The following is an 18,301-nucleotide window of genomic DNA, read 5'->3' on the forward strand; positions in this document are numbered from 1 at the left end:
AAACTATGGCACTTCAGAGGGTGCCTTTTCTCACAATGTTTTATACAATCAACCTTTCCCCATTACTCGTCACCAAGAAAGGTTTTATGCTAATAATTATTTTGAGTAATTACCAATAGTGTCCACTGCCTTTAATGGTCACGTGAGATATTCGAATTGCAGCGATGCTCTCGCCAGATCGCTGCTCTTGCGCGAACTGCTGGTTGCCCGACTTCTACTACTCCCTTGGGGAGTAGAAGTCGAGTAAGAGCACCGCTGCAACTCGACTATCTCACCGCGTGTGACCATTAACGACTTGTCCACAAGTCTAGCGCCCACCTGATGTTGAAGGCCATCCAGAGCGCCCGGAAGTAGTGGGTCGAAGTTGAACACCCATAGTACAGGAAGACTGTTTGAATTGTTGTTATGACAACCCAGCCTCCCCCCTTCTACGCCGCGGCATAGGCGCATTTTCCCCCTCCGCACTTTAGAATTGCCACCCTTAAACAACATTTTCCTGATTTTGTTTAAGAAAGGAAAAACAAATCCCCATTGAAAAACCCTAGACGACAGTGGCAATTTCGTGTGCAGTGAATAATGCAGCGGGGAGGGGGGGGGGGGGCTGGGATCCCTTCAGTTCCAGCGCTCATTCCGTGTCTGGAAAGGTTCCCGACACTCTTCAGCTCAACCAATATAACCATGGTAACCATGCCGCCGTCAATGTCAATAAGGATATGAACCCGGGCTTACCCTCATTCACAACACATGATATAGCCCGGGCTAACCCTCAGTCACCAGACATGATTCAATTAGTGTTCAGACTGCTGCAATCTCCTTGGTCCGCTGGGCTACGTCTCTTCCAAAAAAACGATATTGATCAAAAAGACAAAAGCATTCAACGTGATACCACCATTTCGAATCATCAACAGGGCAAAAAGTATATATAAAAGGTAGATACATTCCGAGTCTTTCTGTTCATCTTTTGCTGGGTCTAGTATGAGCTTGTTTGGTTTACTTTAAATGAAATAACATATTAAACAATCGTTCAGAAGAGACAAACATCACTTTCTTCCATGTTTTCAACCATGGATTAACCATTTGCAGTTTATTTGAATAATTCGCTCATTTGAAAATCGAAATATACAATCTTAACATTCATTATTTAGTTTAATAAAAACATAATATACAAGATTTTTTTTAAGACGTCACAGTGTCATATTTAAGAGTAGTTTGTAAATAATGTCAAGCTATCCACAAAGCCTCATATAGCTGCTGTATTCGGTCATAAGACAATCAAGAATCAAACTATTGACCCAAATTCACCTCGCGTCATCGCCCACGATAGATTGGGGTTGCACACCCGTTTTGGCAGAGACCCCAAGTGCAACTGTGCGGTGTGGCTTTTAGGCGACACAAGGTGCGGTTAGAAACACACCACAACTTGACAACTACCATTGCCAGCAAAATGTGACGTCAGTGAAAGAGGTCAATAGACCGTACAGTGAAAACAGTTTATAACCATAGTATGAAAAAACCCCAATAATACACACACACAACGTGACTATTGTTTGCATTCATTATCTATGATCTGACCACTGAAATTCTATGTGTTACCATAAAAATACACTTTTTAATAATTTTAACTAATTTGTTATACTATTTTTGGAGAAGCAAAATAACAACTCAAATATCACCCCTTTGCTCAATATGGACGATGCAACTTCACATCATTGCAATAAAACACTAAGATTTAAAGGCAAATAAATTACTGTACTGAGAAAAAAGGGGAACCACCTTTGCTAAATACAAATCAAAGGTATCATCTTGTGGGGGGGGGGTCAGTTTTAATTCAAAGATTAACTGAAGAGTTTGTAACAATACAAAACCTCTGTATGTATGAAATGTAAACACACACACAATACATAGCTATATAACAAACCATGTGCTTTGGCATCAAATACACCCAGGATAAACACTGAACCTTTAGTGTTTGTCTCGGACCTGGACGGAACTTTGGAAATAATGGTTCCAACATATAAAACATTCTATGTAATGGAAACCCACTTCATGTAATAGAGCTTTATTAAGAAAAGAACAGAGTATTTCCAATCAATAAAATACACTCAGCAATAGCATTTCCACAGGCAATTTAAGATGAGTTATGTTGGTATTTTACCATGCAAACTTAAATGTGTTTGTTTAAGGTCACAAAATACTCTAAATTATAAGATCTATAGACACTGGACACTATTGGTAATTGTCTAAGACCAGTCTTCTCACTTGGTGTATCTTAACATAAGCATACAATAACAAACCTGTGGAAATTTGAGCTCGATTAGTCGTCGGAGTTGCGAGATAATTATGAAAGAAAATAACACCCTTGTCACACGAATGTTTGTGCTTTCCGATGCTTGATTTCAAGACCTCAAGTTCTAAACTTGAGGTCTCGAAATCAAATTCGTGGAAAATTACTGCTTTCTCGAAAACTACGTCACTTCAGAGGGAGCCGTTTCTCACAATGTTTAACACCATCAACCTCTCCCCATTACTCATTACCAAGTGAGGTTTTATTCCAATAATTATTTTGAGTAATTACCAATAGTGTCCACTGCCTTTACGACTTGACAATTTGTGTACAAACTACAACTGTATAGTAGCAACTGTTGGCACATACTGCATTGAATCAAATTAATACAAACCAAATCAAACTATTTACTCAATATGCAATGGAAGTTGAGTGATGCAAGTTTTCCTAGTAAAGTTGTAAGTACATTCAAAAGAATGGTTCCACAAAAGCTTTCTCTGTTTAATAACTTCTATGATGAGTAACTTGCAACTCACCACATCTTTAACAGCAACATACAATCCACAAGAGCTTTCTCTGTTTAAACAGCCTGTCTTTATGTTAGGAAGTAAACCACACCTCACCACAATGTCTTAAACAAGTTAAATCTAGGCTACTCAACCGAACACGTATTAATCAACCATCAATGCCACCACATTGGATAGAGCTTCATTCATATCAGCTAACCTTTCATGACCTTTTCTTAGTGTCAAAGGTTGAGGGTGAATGACCAGTGTTGAACTTTGACTATCAAGAAGACTCTGGAATATGGTTGATCCTTTAAGGATTGCCTTTGCCTGATGTGGGGGGAAGGGGGGAGGGAATAAAAAACAGATGTTACCAAACTATCACAAACTTTGTCATTTTACAGAATGTTTTTTTCGAACTCAGTTGCTTAAGGGCACCGGACCAATTTGGTTATGGTCAATGACAAACATTTTCACTTGGTGTATCCAAACATATAAATAAAATAAAAAATCTCAGAAAAATTTGGCTCAATTGGTCATCAAAGTTGCAAGAGAATAAGGAAAGAAGAAAAAAAAAAACCATTGTTGCACAAATTTGTGTGCTTTTAGATGCCTTTTTCTCAAAAACTATGTTACTTCAGAGGGAGCTGTTTCTCACAATGTTTTATAGTTTCAACAGCTCTCCATTGCTCTTCACGTTTTTATGCCATAAAATAAATTTGAGTAATTATCAATAGTGTCCAGTGCCTTAGCAATGACTAACTGGAGACAGTGATTTAAACAGCCAATAACGGATGATCTCAAAATATAGATATTACAGTTTTCTATAAGCAGCAGTCCATAGGAAACATAAAACAAATATAATAAGTCTCTTACCTCACGTTAAGTATGGTAAAAATGGGTTTGTCTCCAGAACACTCCAAGCCAAATTTCTGAAAAAATGGGGTCAAATTGATGTGGAAAATAGCGCCCTCAGTTTGCCAAAGCTAGAGAACTGTGTTCAAACCCAATGAGGGGAAAATCATCACTGGCGTCAAGCAGTCAATATAATAAATAAGCTGTTTTTGACTCTCGGCTGAAAAAGCCGCGCGGCCGGGTGCATTTTTGACTCGTTTTATTTATTACTAAATGCACATTTTGAGAGTAAAATGGTTAATAACCGGTATCTACGATGTCTATTTAACCATAAAAAGGTAATAGTTGAAATATTGAGATCATCCTTTATTGGCTGTTCAAACATAAATTTGTGTATCTCACCTTTTGGCTTCCATAGAGTAACGCCCACATGGCATCAACTGCTATGTATCGCACTGATGGCACTCCAGACTTCAGCTTGCTCTCAAAGAAAAGTAAAAGTTTATCTGAAAAATAAACACTTCACTTTATTAACAGGTGTATCTTATCATTTTAAAATCAGGGGTTACCTAAAACCAGATCTTTCTTAAGTTGGTATAAATTGTGTGTTCAGACAAGGGTAAACAATAGTTTAAAGGGAAGGTACACGTTTGGTAATTACTCAAAACAAATATTAGCTTAAAAACTGACTTGGTAGCGGGCATTGGAGAGCTGTTGATAGTATAACATCTTGTGAGAAACGGCTCCCTCTGAAGTAGCATAGATTTTGAAATAGAGGTAATTTCTCACTGAAATAATAAAAGACTTCTAGCTAGAAGTCTTTTTCTAGAAGTATTTTATTAGTGAAAACACACAAATTCTTCCAACAAGGGTGTTTTTTCTTTCATCATTTTCTCACAACTCCGATGACCTATTGAGCTCAAATTTTCACAGGTTTGTTATTTTATGCATATGTTGAGACATACCAAATGACAAATACTGGTCTTTGACAATTACCAATAGTGTACCTTCCATTTAAAACCCCTTGAACCCTCACTTCCATCTAAGAGGTCTTGTTGGTACACTCTATAGTAGCCACCTCCACTTATGAGGTTACACTATCATTCCATCGCTCCATTACTTCGCAAGAATGGTGCAATGGGTTAGAAATCAAAACAATATCACCCCATTCGGGCAAAATAATGGGAGTGCTGGATCAATCTAGCATGATGTCACTGGTGCAGGTTAATCACATTATGCCCCCAATTGCTACCCATGATTGGGTGCGTTCAGACACGGTACTAAAGTTTGTTTAACTCATGGTTTAACCCGATCGAGTTCAACTCAGTGTGTCTGAACGGATCTAAAGTTAGTCCGAATCGAGTTCAACCCACAAAAGATAAACCCTCCAGGGAGGGGGTTTATCTTTAGACTGCTTCGGGTTTAACTTTTAACACTGTGTGTGGACAGAATAAAAAAGACCACATCCGGTTTAACTCACAACAGACGACCCATTGACCTCCGTAATTATTATGTAAACACACGGTGACCAATGAACAGGCCAATAAAGAGGATGTTAGAGTAACTGGGTCTTGTTTGCTTTGACCTCTTAAAACCAAAGATAAACTGTATCGGGTTTAACTCAGTGCTGTCTGAACGCAAAGGGGTTTTATTTTTACGATCACCCCTGCTGCTCGTAGAAGTTAAACTGTCTGAACATACCCAACGACGCGCACCTCAGGCGTTATCCTATACTTCATGAACCACAAGCTAATGATCCAGCTACATACATCATCCACTCAATGGTGGAGTTATATAAAGACTCATTGTCTGACATCATGTGTCTCTAATCATGTATTTCTATTGACGTCCTAATAGTCCTAACCAGTACAGCCAGTAGCTAGAGTCAATCTCAGTGCAATAATTGTAATTTCATAACCAAGCTATATCATAATGTCATATTATTAATCTTAACTGTAAACTGTAAAACTAGTTGTCACTAAGGCCTACTTTTATAATTTAAGACAGTTTAATCAAAACAGGTTAAAGCACATGTTGCAATGTGTTTTAATTTACATATAAAGGTTTTCTATTGCATCTTGCACTTTTAAACTTTAACAAGTTGAAATAAATATTTTACTTTAAACATAATTGAAAATTAGCATAACTGATTTATGTGATAGAGGTTTGTCAACCCAGTGAGTTGTTGACATCATTGACCAATGCACATGTTGTATGAGTCATTTACAGATACAAGAAAAAACAACACAACACCTCTTAATTAGTCGCATTAGCTGGATGTACATGTAGCTACCTACGGCAAGTTTGTATAGTAAATGGTTACTGATTGGACTGTGATCAGCATAACCTGCTTCCATTGCACTCCTGCAGACCTTAATCACCACATATCCATTCCAAACAAATTACCAGCAACAAACTCAGCCCCTGTGCCATTCCTCAGGTTTGACATAACAACTTGTGATTGCAAGCCTAGAGAGGAAACTGACAATTTGCTGGAGTGCCTGGCAGGCCAACCAGGGAAACATCAACTAACTAACAGTCAAATTGCATCTGGCTTTTTAGGAAAAAACCTCCTTACACACTTGCAATGTTCAGGCACAGTTGATTTAGATTATCAAAAAATTTTCTAAAACTGGCAGATTTAAATTTTCCACTTTACTTCAATTGAAACGGAAGGTATGTTACTTTTTTTTCTAACAAGAGTTCTCAGTCCAATACTCTTACTTCAAGCAGTGCTAGAAAGCAGTGAAAGTTCACTGACAAAGGGTTGTAAAAAGACTTTATAAGCATTCTTTTAAAGGCAGACACTATTGGTAATTACACAAAATAATTATTAGCATAAAACATTACTTGGTAACGAGTAATGGGGAGAGGTTGATAGTATAAATCATTGTGAGAAATGGCCCCCCCTAAAGTAGCGTAGTTTTTGAGAAAAAATTGAGGTTTCTAGACCTCAGTTAAGAATTTGAGGTCTTAAAATCTAGCATATGAAAGCACACAACTTCGTGTGACAAAGGTATTTATTTCTTTCATTATTATCTCGCAACTTTGATGACCGATTGAGCTCAAATTTTCACACGTTTGTTATTTTATGCATATGTTGAGATACACCTCGGTAATTCCAAGTGAGAAGACTTGTCTTTGACAATACCAAAAGCGTCCAGTGTCTTTGATGCTTTTGAGAACGAGTTTTAGCTAGGCAAGAATATCAAAATCACCCAAATTTAAAGAAATTCAAATGAAAATAACAGCAACTCTTGCAAACAGGATGATTAATGATTTTTAAAAATCATCAATCGCAATTAATTCAAGATCATATCCAGGGTAAATTGAGGGGGCTTTTTCCATTTCCAAACTTCAAAGAAATGCTTTATATGAATGTGAATAAAACATGTCCTGTCTCAGTTTCCTTTTGTTTACACATTTCTTCATATTTCATGATAAATGAACAGCTGATCAATGTACTTGCTTATTTCAAAATGTCTGTTTTGAATTGAGGCTATGTTGCCATGGAAGGACCGCACTGGCCTTGCCTCCTAATGTTAGATATGTCATCACCCATCTCATTTCTATATTGAGGCTATGTTGCCATGGAAGGACCGCACTGGCCTTGCCTCCTAATGTTAGATATGTCATCACCCATCTCATTTCTATATTGTATGCTTATGTTTTCACTCCTATAGACCTTTAAATCCACACAAGCAGTAAACCATTATTTACTATAAACAAGGCTGATTGAATTATACATTATATAATTCTATACAATACATTTAGGTTTACAGAGAGCACTCAAACGTAGTGTATACAGTGTTTACAGCTTGTAACACTTCAACATGACACTTTACTGATCAACATTGAACAGCTCAAGCAAACCTAAATAATAAGAAAATAATCATTCCGATACATTCACATTATCATTGCTATGACCTTCAAATTAGACATGATTATTCCTCGACCCTATCTTTTTTCAAAAACACTAGATTGGAAATAAGTTTTGACAGCTGCATATGTTAAAAAAAGTGGTGTTAATAACGTAACCGGGTTATGAATGCATCTACTTCCTTAACTCTGACCTTGTTTTGACACAAATATTTATTGGAACATGAAGCCGTAATTTTTTAACATGGTTTGAAAATGACACATGGGTGATAACTGATATGATATTAAATGCATATGACAATAAGTACGTCAATTTCTTACAAAAGAGCAACAGAGCCTGGACTTCCATAGGCAAACTTTGTTCACATGTCATATACAAGAATTACATTACTTGATGCCATACTAAAATATGAGACCCATTCAATAAGAAAAAAGTGTTCTACCAACTAAACTCACCAGCCTTAGTGTTCCACCAACTAAACTAACCAGCCTTAGTGTCCTACCAACTAAACCAACCAGCCTTAGTGTTCTACCAACTCAACTAACCAGCCTTAGTGTCCTACCAACTCAACTAACCAGCCTTAGTGTCCTACCAACTCAACTAACCAGCCTTAGTGTCCTACCAACTCAACTAACCAGCCTTAGTGTTCTACCAACTCAACTAACCAGCCTTAGTGTCCTACCAACTCAACTAACAAACCTTAGTGTTCTACCAACTAAACTAACCAGCCTTAGTGTTCCACCAACTAAACTAACCAGCCTTAGTGTTCTACCAACTCAACTAACAAACCTTAGTGTTCTACCAACTAAACTAACCAGCCTTAGTGTTCCACCAACTAAACTAACCAGCCTTAGTGTTCTACCAACTCAACTAACCAGCCTAAGTGTCCTACCAACTCAACTAACAAACCTTAGTGTTCTACTAACTCAACTAACCAGCCTTAGTGTCCTACCAACTCAACTAACAAGCCTTAGTGTTCTACCAACTCAACTAACCAGCCTTAGTGTCGTACCAACTCAACTAACAAACCTTAGTGTTCTACCAACTCAACTAACCAGCCTTAGTGTTCTACCAACTCAACTCACAAGCCTTAGTGTTCTACCAACTCAACTAACCAGCCTTAGTGTTCTACCAACTCAACTCACAAGCCTTAGTGTTCTACCAACTCAACTCACCAGCCTTAGTGTTCTACCAACTAAACTCACCAGCTATAGTGTTCCACCAACTCAACTAACAAGCCTTAGTGTTCTACCAACTCAACTCACCAGCCTTAGTGTTCTACCAACTAAACTCACCAGCTATAGTGTTCCACCAAATCAACTAACAAGCCTTAGTGCTCTTACAACTGAACTCACCAGCCTTAGTGTCCTACCAACTCAACTAACAAGCCTTAGTGTTCTACCATCTAAACTGACCAGCCTTAGTGTTCTACCAACTTAACTCACCAGCCTTAGTGCTCTATCAAGTAAACTCACCAGCCCTTAGTGTTCCACCAACTCCTGGTGAGTTTAGTTGGCAACTAAACTCACCAGCCTTAGTGTTCTACCAACTGAACTCACCAGCCTTAGTGTTCTACAAACTGAACTCACCAGCCTTAGTGTTCTACAAACTGAACTCACCAGCCTTAGTGTTCTACAAACTAAACTAACCAGCCTTAGTGTCTTACCAACTAAACTAACCAGCCTTAGTGTTCTACAAACTGAACTAACCAGCCTTAGTGTCTTACCTACTAAACTCACCAGCCTTAGTGTTCCACCAACTAAACTAACCAGCCTTAGTGTCCTACCAACTAAACCAACCAGCCGTAGTGTCCTACCAGCAAAACTAACCAGCTATAGTGTTCTACAAACTGAACTCACCAGCCTTAGTGTTCTACCAACTGAGCTTACCGGCCTTGTGTTCTACCAAGTTCTACTTTTGAGCTAATTACCAGCCGTTATTAGTGGTCAACAATAAAGAGCTAACCAGCCCAAGTGCAGTCCACATGTGGCAACATTTACTGCTCTGTCCAGCCATGTCCAAAGCCTATAAACTGTAACTACCACTTGGCCAGAGAAAAACCAATGGATATAATACAGCCTGGTAGAGAGACCTTCAAGAGTTCTAAAGATTCTTGTCATTGAGATGCAAAATGGAAATCAATGGCAGGTTCAATAATGTGGTTGTTTCTGCCCAATGATTAAATCAAATACTCATTGTATGATACTGTGTGAACAAATGCAGGACAATTGAATCAAATTTTTTTTTTAATCATTCAAACCCCTTAAACTAATATATAAAACATCATTCAACTATAAGAGTATTTTAAAAACTCCATTTGACTTAAGCTTTACATCATGCGTATAATGTATATTTGGTTTGCGGTATTTTCTATACCATCCGCCCTGGTAATAGTTAAAAAACAGGACAGTTCTTTTCAGAACTGAGAGGTCTCCCGAACCTCCCGATTATCTATACGCGGCAGTAGAATAATAAAGCCAGACAGTTCTCTAAGAACAAACTCTACCTGGCAAGTAGATACACACATGGTGTTACCGCAAACCAAATATACATTGATACCTCACCATGCAATGCCTCAAATTCTATATCATGCGTATAGTTGTCTTACTGGTTTGTCTAATGTCTTCCTATTGCATTGGATCAATCTGGTCTAGAGTCATACGCAAGTAGTCTGTTGCAGTCCCTGACAAAACAAGCCTATGACCCCTGAGTAAACTTGAAGGAAATATTATCCTAACTACAAGTGAAGTCACCTGTACATTGTGAATCCCCTGGTTCCTTCCTTCAAGTTTCCTCAAGGCTGTAGGGTCCGACCACAATCAAACAAGTCTGCTCCATGAACTTTAAATGGGTCATTTGTCTTTGAGACTGCATGGGTATCACAGTATATGACAGTGTCAGCTGGGACCCACTGGAGGCACTACTATACTGTCAGCTGTTTCTGATTATTCTTACAATACTTGATGATGTAATTCTCCTTGGAGTTGTTTTCAGGTTTCAATACTTACTACAGATTAACAAAATCAATAATCTAAACATCAATGCACTCTAAGCACATCAGATCTAAACTTGTAGCAGGTCACAGTCCATACATAAATTAAGTCCTGAAGGAACAAACATGTGGAGAATCAGCAGACCATTTCTTGAGAAAATAATGGTAACACACACAGTAGAACAATGAATCACAACATTACTACAGTAATAAGGACACAAACGTTTAACAACAGCTGTAACATTGCACAAATATAATATCCTTCTATCAATTAGCTGAAAGAGTTCATGGATTAAACTAAAAGCCCACCTGACGCAGAGAACTACCTTGAATCAAGAGAGATATCTAAATACGAAGCCCCAACCCAGGTGTCTGAGGCCAGGGACGTACACGGTGGTACAGTCAAAATGCAAACATATGTCCCTTATTCATTGTTTATCAAAGGATAATAATCCCCAAAACTCAGAATTGAACAACTTTAAAGGAACACGTTGCCTTGGATCGGACGAGTTGGTCTATAAAAATCGTTTGAAAATGGTTTTTATAAAATGCAGTGGTTGGAAAGATGTTTGAAAAGTAGAATACAATGATCCACACAAATTTGCCTCGAAATTGCGTGGTTTTCCTTTTATTTTGCGAACTAACACGGTCGGCCATTCATGGGAGTCAAAAATCCATAAATGGCCGCGACCGTGTTAGTCCATTCATGGGAGTCAAAAATTTGACTCCCATAAATGGCCGCGACCGTGTTAGTCGACGAGGTAAAAAGAAAATCCGTGTAATTTCGAGGCATGTTTGTGTGGATCATTCTACTTTTAAAACATCTTTCCAACCATATGAATTTTATAACAAAGGGTTACAAACGCTTTTCAAAGAGCAACCCGTCCGATCCAAGGCAACATGTTCCTTTAAATCAAAACTTGGAAATTTGTTTTCACATAGTTCCCCAACCTTTAATGCATCTGGGTTTCTAAAGTATGACCTGATGTTGACCTATTGCCCTTACCTCATTGGAGGGGACATCCTCCAACACCTAACTCTATTTGCAAGCTGTCCCTTGCATCAACCAGTTCTTATAAAAACCTCTTGGGATCGTATTAGTACTAACTTCCTTAATTTATTAAACCCTCGATACTAAAAAAACATTGAGGAAAGCAATAAATCTTTTTAAAAATTGACGCAGAAAGGGGAATAAGAAAGTCAACACTGTTGACTGTTAATAATAATAAGTATAGGAACAAACAATATAGGTTAAGAGAAGTACCTTCACATGATATATAAATGAAATAGACTGTTTTCAAATTCACCAATATTGATAAAATTCATATATTATTTAAATTTTCTTATGGCTATGAACGAAGCTGTGTAACATTGACCATTAATGTTAACAATTTCATTCACAAGGCTTAGCAAGAGCTTAGCATTTATTTTGCATTTAAAAAGTCCATGACCAAAGCAACAATACTTAATACTTAGGAATGGGTTGATTACTGTATATTTGCAGTTTATTTGTATGTAATGTTAAATTTTTATAAACTGTTTTGCTGTTATACATTATACAGTCATTTTGAAATTCCCCCAAACTGGGGAACATTATGTGGCTGCCATGTTTTGGATGTTTTTCTTCCATACTCAGTAATGTTGTTGATATTATTATAAACATTTAGCCAATAAAACTGGCAGATAATATCGAACACTGGTTGGAACATTGGTTTTTGAAAGTATTTCAAACTAACGTAAACTGTACAGTTTTTAAAGACAGTGGACACTATTGGTCAGTGTAAAAGATGAGTTTTCACAGTTGGTGTATTTCAACATATGCATAAAAAAACAAACCTGTGAAAATTTGAGCTCAATCGGTCGTCGAAGTTGCGAGATAATAATAAAAGAGAAAAAACCCTTGTCACACGAAGTTGTGTGCTTTCTGATGCTTGATTTCGAGACCTCAAATTCTAAACTTGAGGTCTCGAAATCAAATTCGTCGAAAATTACTTCTTTCTAAAAAAACTACGTCACTTCAGAGTTTTATACTATCAACCTCTCCCTATTACTTGTAATCAAGAAAGGTTTTATGATGATAATTATTTTAAGTAATTACCAATAGTGTCCACTGCCTTTAAGAGAAGTTTGAAACTCATAATATGAACTGACTTAAAAAGTCATTTGTGATTGTTTTCCCAGACAAAGTAGGTCATAATATCTTGGTTCCGTTGGAGCCTGGAGGTTGCAACTAAAAGGGACACTCGCTTAAAAGTAGAAATAAATACTGATTGATTGTAACTTACTACACCTGCCATCCATTGAATGATCACATAATTTATGTACATTTATGTTTGATGTTAATCCAACTTCAACATACCGACCACACAATAAGAACAATCTGATTCTAGTCCTGACTCTATTCTACTGGTGGTAATTGAGCACAGGGACACCCAATTTTCTGTCCCTCCCTAGTGTGTTTTTACAAGTAGCACTCTAACCATGAATTATTAGAGTGTAATTGGGCAGTAGGTCATATGCTTGAAGTTTTCCTAGAATCTCACCTCTTCTATCAAGTAGTTGACATTAATTTTGATTGATGATAGGATTTGGACTCCTTCAGGCAAACTTTGTATCATTGATGTATAAACTGCAGTATACCCTTGAGCTTAACCTTTATCAGACTATTCTGCTGTTATTGTTGCTTGATTGACCGGAACAAGGTCGCGAATATTGGATTGTTTTCTTCATCAGTAAATCCAAGTAATTAACCAACAGCACTAATAAGATTATTGGCTTTAATAAATCACATCTAATGCTAACCCAATGAGGAGGTAATATAGTTGTCTAAATGAAAACCATAATGAGTTTTACAGTAAAGGACTTTGCTTCTGCCCCGCCCACAGAGCAAAAGTTATATTCTTTTCAAAAGCCTGATATTTTTTTCTCAGTTGTTTACATGATTTACTCATTCGAAATTATCTCTGATTGAAAACAAAAAGGATAAACATGTGGGACTTTTAGCTGCATACATGTACATCACAATGTTAAGTAGAATTGCGAGAAGAATCCTTGTTACATACATGTATTTATTAGTAGCTTCTGCTTAAAACATTCAGCCATCTTGTCGCTAATATTATGAACTCGTTGTGTCATGTCTTTATGTTCGTCTGTCCTTTTGTCTGCATGTCTGTCTGTTTGCTTTGTTTCTTTGTCTGTCTGGCTGTTTTTTGTTTTACAAGCTTCTGCTTAATCAAAATGGCCCCATACTCTATTTGTTACATGTATGTTTATTGTTACTTGATGATATTTTTCTTGCTGTACTCCGTAGTACGTGTAATTGTTGATATTTTTCATGGAAGTATGGAAATAAATGTTCTCTGAACCTCACATAGAAACACCAATATTCAAAACTGTTATTGTGTCAATCTTCACATTGCATGATTAATGCCAATCATTATTTTGCATGACTAATTCTTAAAGTTATTGTGTTGTTCAGTAGTTACATGTTGAATGGCTTAATAATGGCAACTTGGTCGAAGATATTAAACTCTCCACTACTTAATCTTAGATCTTGTCTTTGTACCACAAATGTCTTCTAGAAACTTACCTAATGTCACATGATTCAAGAACTAATTTAGTGTTGTCTGTTTTATTTACTGCGCCTTGAACACCCAGCAAGTCTTTATTGTTATTATTACAATTAATAATATTATAACTGACAAAATAGGAAGACAGCAGACTTTAGGGCTAAAAAGCTCAGTTCGTAACAATGTGTCTTTGTTCACCCAATCAAGTGAATTGACAGTCATTTTCTTTTGTTATTATCAATTGATGTTATAACTTATTGGTCCACCGGTATATTACCGGTAACATACCAAACTGCTTATTCCTATATCAATTCTCAGGAAAAATCATCCAAATAATATTTTGAATGTTTCACCTAAAGGATTTGGGTACTTTTTGTAATACAAAACACAGTGTTCACAGATTAAAATTAAACTTACACTGTTTGAAGATAATGATAGTAGAAAGCGTACATTAAAATATTTAGTTGCTGAAGTGGTGTAGTTTTGAGAAATGAGTGAAACAATATCATGGAAAGACGTTTTTACATGCTAAAATAATTTGTGTCTTGTGATCACTGAGACGAAAACTATTTTCATGACATTTTTTTACTCATTTCTTTCGTTACTTTGGGTTACGGAGTATATAAATGTCACTCTCTCAAATCTGTTACATTTGAGTGCTGAGTGGTTGAGGTGCGATAGCTATGATAGGTAACTCTACAGACTCCTGAAACTAATACAACTTGACTCTATAATCACACCAGCGTCTTTTTATAAAAAGCTGGACATAACCGAGCTTGGCTCAAGATTAATGAAGCTGGAAATGAAGCTGCCATACAGACATTCCAAGAAGTAACGGATATGAAGTGAAGGGTTGTGAGATATCCAAAGGCTAATGAGAGACAGTGTATAGCAACAGAGTGATAACTAAACATCAAACTTGGCCAGTAGTGATCAAGCAGCTTTTATGAGCATGGATTTTATGACCGAATACAGCGCTTACTGCTCTTATCTTGACCATTGCTTGGCATCTGTAAAATGAGAACTAACTTCGACCCATTTGATCAAAACTGTGGCTTTAAGCTCTATGTTTCCAATCAATCAAACAGACACATAAAAGTTAATATTGGTCTATTAGTAGCCCTAAATATGACTCTTCCTCTGTTCACGGCCCGTTTTGGGGTGGAGAATGAGAATCTGTTGAAATTAGTGGTTTCTTGCATGTAAGATTTAAGTTATGAAGCTTTGAACATTTTCCGCCCCAGAAATGGACCCTGATATCCAGGATGCCACTGTAGTATAACGAAAGTGTAAGGTTGCCAGGGCTAGTTTAATAGCTGCTTTGTAAAAAGTTAAGCAAAGCTCTGAGAGTACCTGTATTACACCAGTTGGTGGGAAGTCAAAATATAAATAGGATAGGTAGTGGTAAGACATGCACATTACTTTCCTTAACAAAAGGCTCAAGGATGTGCATCTCAAATTCACATAGAAATCTATAAATTTCCTGATTAGTTTACCAAAATGTAATCTTTAATTATGCAAGAATAAATATTTGCATATATATGTCCAAATATAGCAGTATTTGTAAGTGTTTCTTGCATCTATTGTGGATGTAATGCAGAGAATGAAGCCAACACATCAAGTATGGTACATCTGAGGATCTCTTAATCCATCTGACTTTATACACTTTATACAGTGTAGGTGCATTCACAGTTGATCTAAATGGTTTTACAATATCACATTGTTGTTTAATGGCAGTGGACACTATTGGTAATTACCCCAAATAATTATCATCATAAAACCTTTCTTGATAACAAGTAATGGGGAGAGGTTGTTAGTATAAAACATTGTGTGAAACAGCTCCCTCTGAAGTGACATAGTTTTTGAGAAAGAAGTAATTCTCCACTTATTTGATTTCGAGACCTCAAATTTAGAATTTGAGGTCTCCAAATCAAGCATCAGAAAGCACACAACCTCAGGTGACAAGGGTGTTTTTTCTTTCATTATTATCTCGCAACTTCAACGACCGATTGAGCTCAAATTTTCACAGGTTTGTTTTTTTATGCATATGTTGCGATACACCAACTGTAAAGGCTAGTCTTTGACAATTACCAATAGTGTCCATTGTCTTTAAACTTAACATTGAGAGAACCAGTATTTCTAACTCCCTGATACAATTCTTAATTTGTTTCTGTTCACTCCGAGGTAAAATGTGTCACTTCAGTTTATATGCATCATCTATTTCACATTTCATGCGACCTTAGCAACAGGGCCTAAACAGTCCTTAACCCAGACATTTCTTAATACTACCCTTAGCTAAAAAATACATTTAATGTTTTTTTCATGACTAATTTATTAGGCATCCTATTTGCCTGCTCGGCGCAGACAAAATAACTTTATTCAAATAATCATTTATAACCCATTCAAACAGTTTGCATATTTCCCCTCAAAAAAGTTGAGTTCCAACTACACTCTTATGAACAAAATAAGATAAAGGCAAAGTTACTGATCCAGAGAATAGAGTATTATGAAATGTGGTTAGTAGAGAAAATAGAATATTAAGGTAGTCATATCACAATCTGAAGAGTGTTTATATCTGTATCCAACATCCCCTTTAAAATCAAAGACATATCACCCTAACTATACTATACAATGTTATAAGAGCTACAATTCCAGTAACTTTCGTCTCTCTTTGTTCAGGAAAACAGAGCATAAGAAGTTCATGACTGTGCCAAACTCAATGGTCAGACTTAAAATGATACATCATCCGACCAAACCAACAAAACAAGGACGTCCCTTACTTTTCTAGACTGTTCAGAAATGTATACAAAGGTCCACTGTTATTAAGTTTGGAAAAGTTGTGCATAACAGTACATTATATGAAATCAAGAGGTTAAAGGACTGCACAGAATTAGCTTCTCAGAGTGTTGTGATTTGGTGAAACAAAACTCGTGGGAGCAGTGACAGATTACATGGGGAAATTGGAGTGAGGGCAAGTTAGGATCTGACTTAGGCTACACCAGTCATTTAGAAACAAGATGGTGTGACTTCAGCCAGAGCTGAAGCAAAGCTTTATGTAATAAACACTGATGATGGTAGTGGGCTTGTGAGTGTAATTATAAAAATGACTTGTGTCATATGTATGTTAAACTAAGGGAAAGGTTTAACTTGAAGAAAAGGAAAAAGTGGGTTTAGAGCATCGCAAACAAAGACATTCGCCAATGTTGTACGAATGACCGTTGTGTAAAATTTGGGGGTTGCTGGGAGGTTTTTTTATTTGCAGGAATTGAGGCACACAGGTCCTGGATGAACTTAACACCACGCCCACTAAAGATGAAGTATGCTCAAAAATCCAATCAACAGGTCTTGACCGCACTGCATGACTGCCCCCCCCCCCCACACACTTCAACATGACAAATATAACTGAGTTTGTTCATGACACAAGAACAATAACAGAGGCAGGCAGAGCCAGGATGCGAGGCTTCAACACCCTCCATAACTTTTGTTGACACACATGTACCCCTCTTGACCTTCAGGACCCAGCGGTTTTGAGGTTTCACTCTTATTATATTCAATAACCCAAGCAAACAGAATATAGGATAATTGTGTTAGACATAGTGACTAATACCAGGCATATTACCTAGGGATAGCAATGTTTCTTTCAGTAACGAGATTGAATTCTTACCTGAAGCTAGTAACTTGGGCTTGTTTGCACTGGGAAAGCACAGATTACGTAGAATCAGAGTCGCTAGATACTCCACATCACTACCACTGGATGACTCACCAAACACCAGCAATAAATCCAACGCTTCTGAAATATCAATTCCAATTGTGCCGTTATCAAAGTGTCATGTACTCTTAAATGTGTTTATGTATTGCCACCTTCGATAGTTTGTATACAAACCTGACTGATTTAAGGCTAATCACTTGTCACTTTATTTATCTCAAAATAGCACAACTGAGAATAAATGTTGCTTTTAGTTTGAGTTGTTTATTCACAAGGCCCCTTAATCATAACATAGCGTCTAAAGTGATGAACTAGAGACAAAAATAAATCGTTTCTTACTTATTTCGAAGAATTTTAACAGTACATTATTTTTGGCTCGCCTTATTTTAAAATGTAAAATTTTCAACATGTAGATCTTCTAAACTAATGTTAATTTTTGATAAAATAAAAGGTTTTTATTACAATAAATTAAATAAACTGAGTTGTATAGCTTGACATACAAAGAACAC

The 18,301-nt window shown here is 36.9% G+C and overlaps 1 protein-coding gene across 1 annotated transcript in view; it reads right to left on the minus strand.

Moving 5' to 3' along the window:
- Positions 1 to 2,553: 2,553 nt before the first annotated feature.
- The window catches only part of LOC117288895 (rotatin-like), a 99,897-nt gene continuing 84,149 nt past the window's right edge, over positions 2,554 to 18,301 (minus strand). Inside the window, exons 46-48 of the mRNA XM_033769765.1 lie at positions 17,751 to 17,876; positions 4,048 to 4,151; positions 2,554 to 3,120 (exon numbers count right to left, since the gene is read on the minus strand). Of these exons, the coding sequence (XP_033625656.1) occupies positions 2,956 to 3,120; positions 4,048 to 4,151; positions 17,751 to 17,876 (395 nt within the window). The 3' untranslated portion in view covers positions 2,554 to 2,955. The remainder of the gene's footprint in view (positions 3,121 to 4,047; positions 4,152 to 17,750; positions 17,877 to 18,301) is intronic.

The sequence above is a fragment of the Asterias rubens genome, chromosome 4 (genome assembly GCF_902459465.1).
Source record: "Asterias rubens chromosome 4, eAstRub1.3, whole genome shotgun sequence".
NCBI classification, from domain to species: domain Eukaryota; kingdom Metazoa; phylum Echinodermata; class Asteroidea; order Forcipulatida; family Asteriidae; genus Asterias; species Asterias rubens.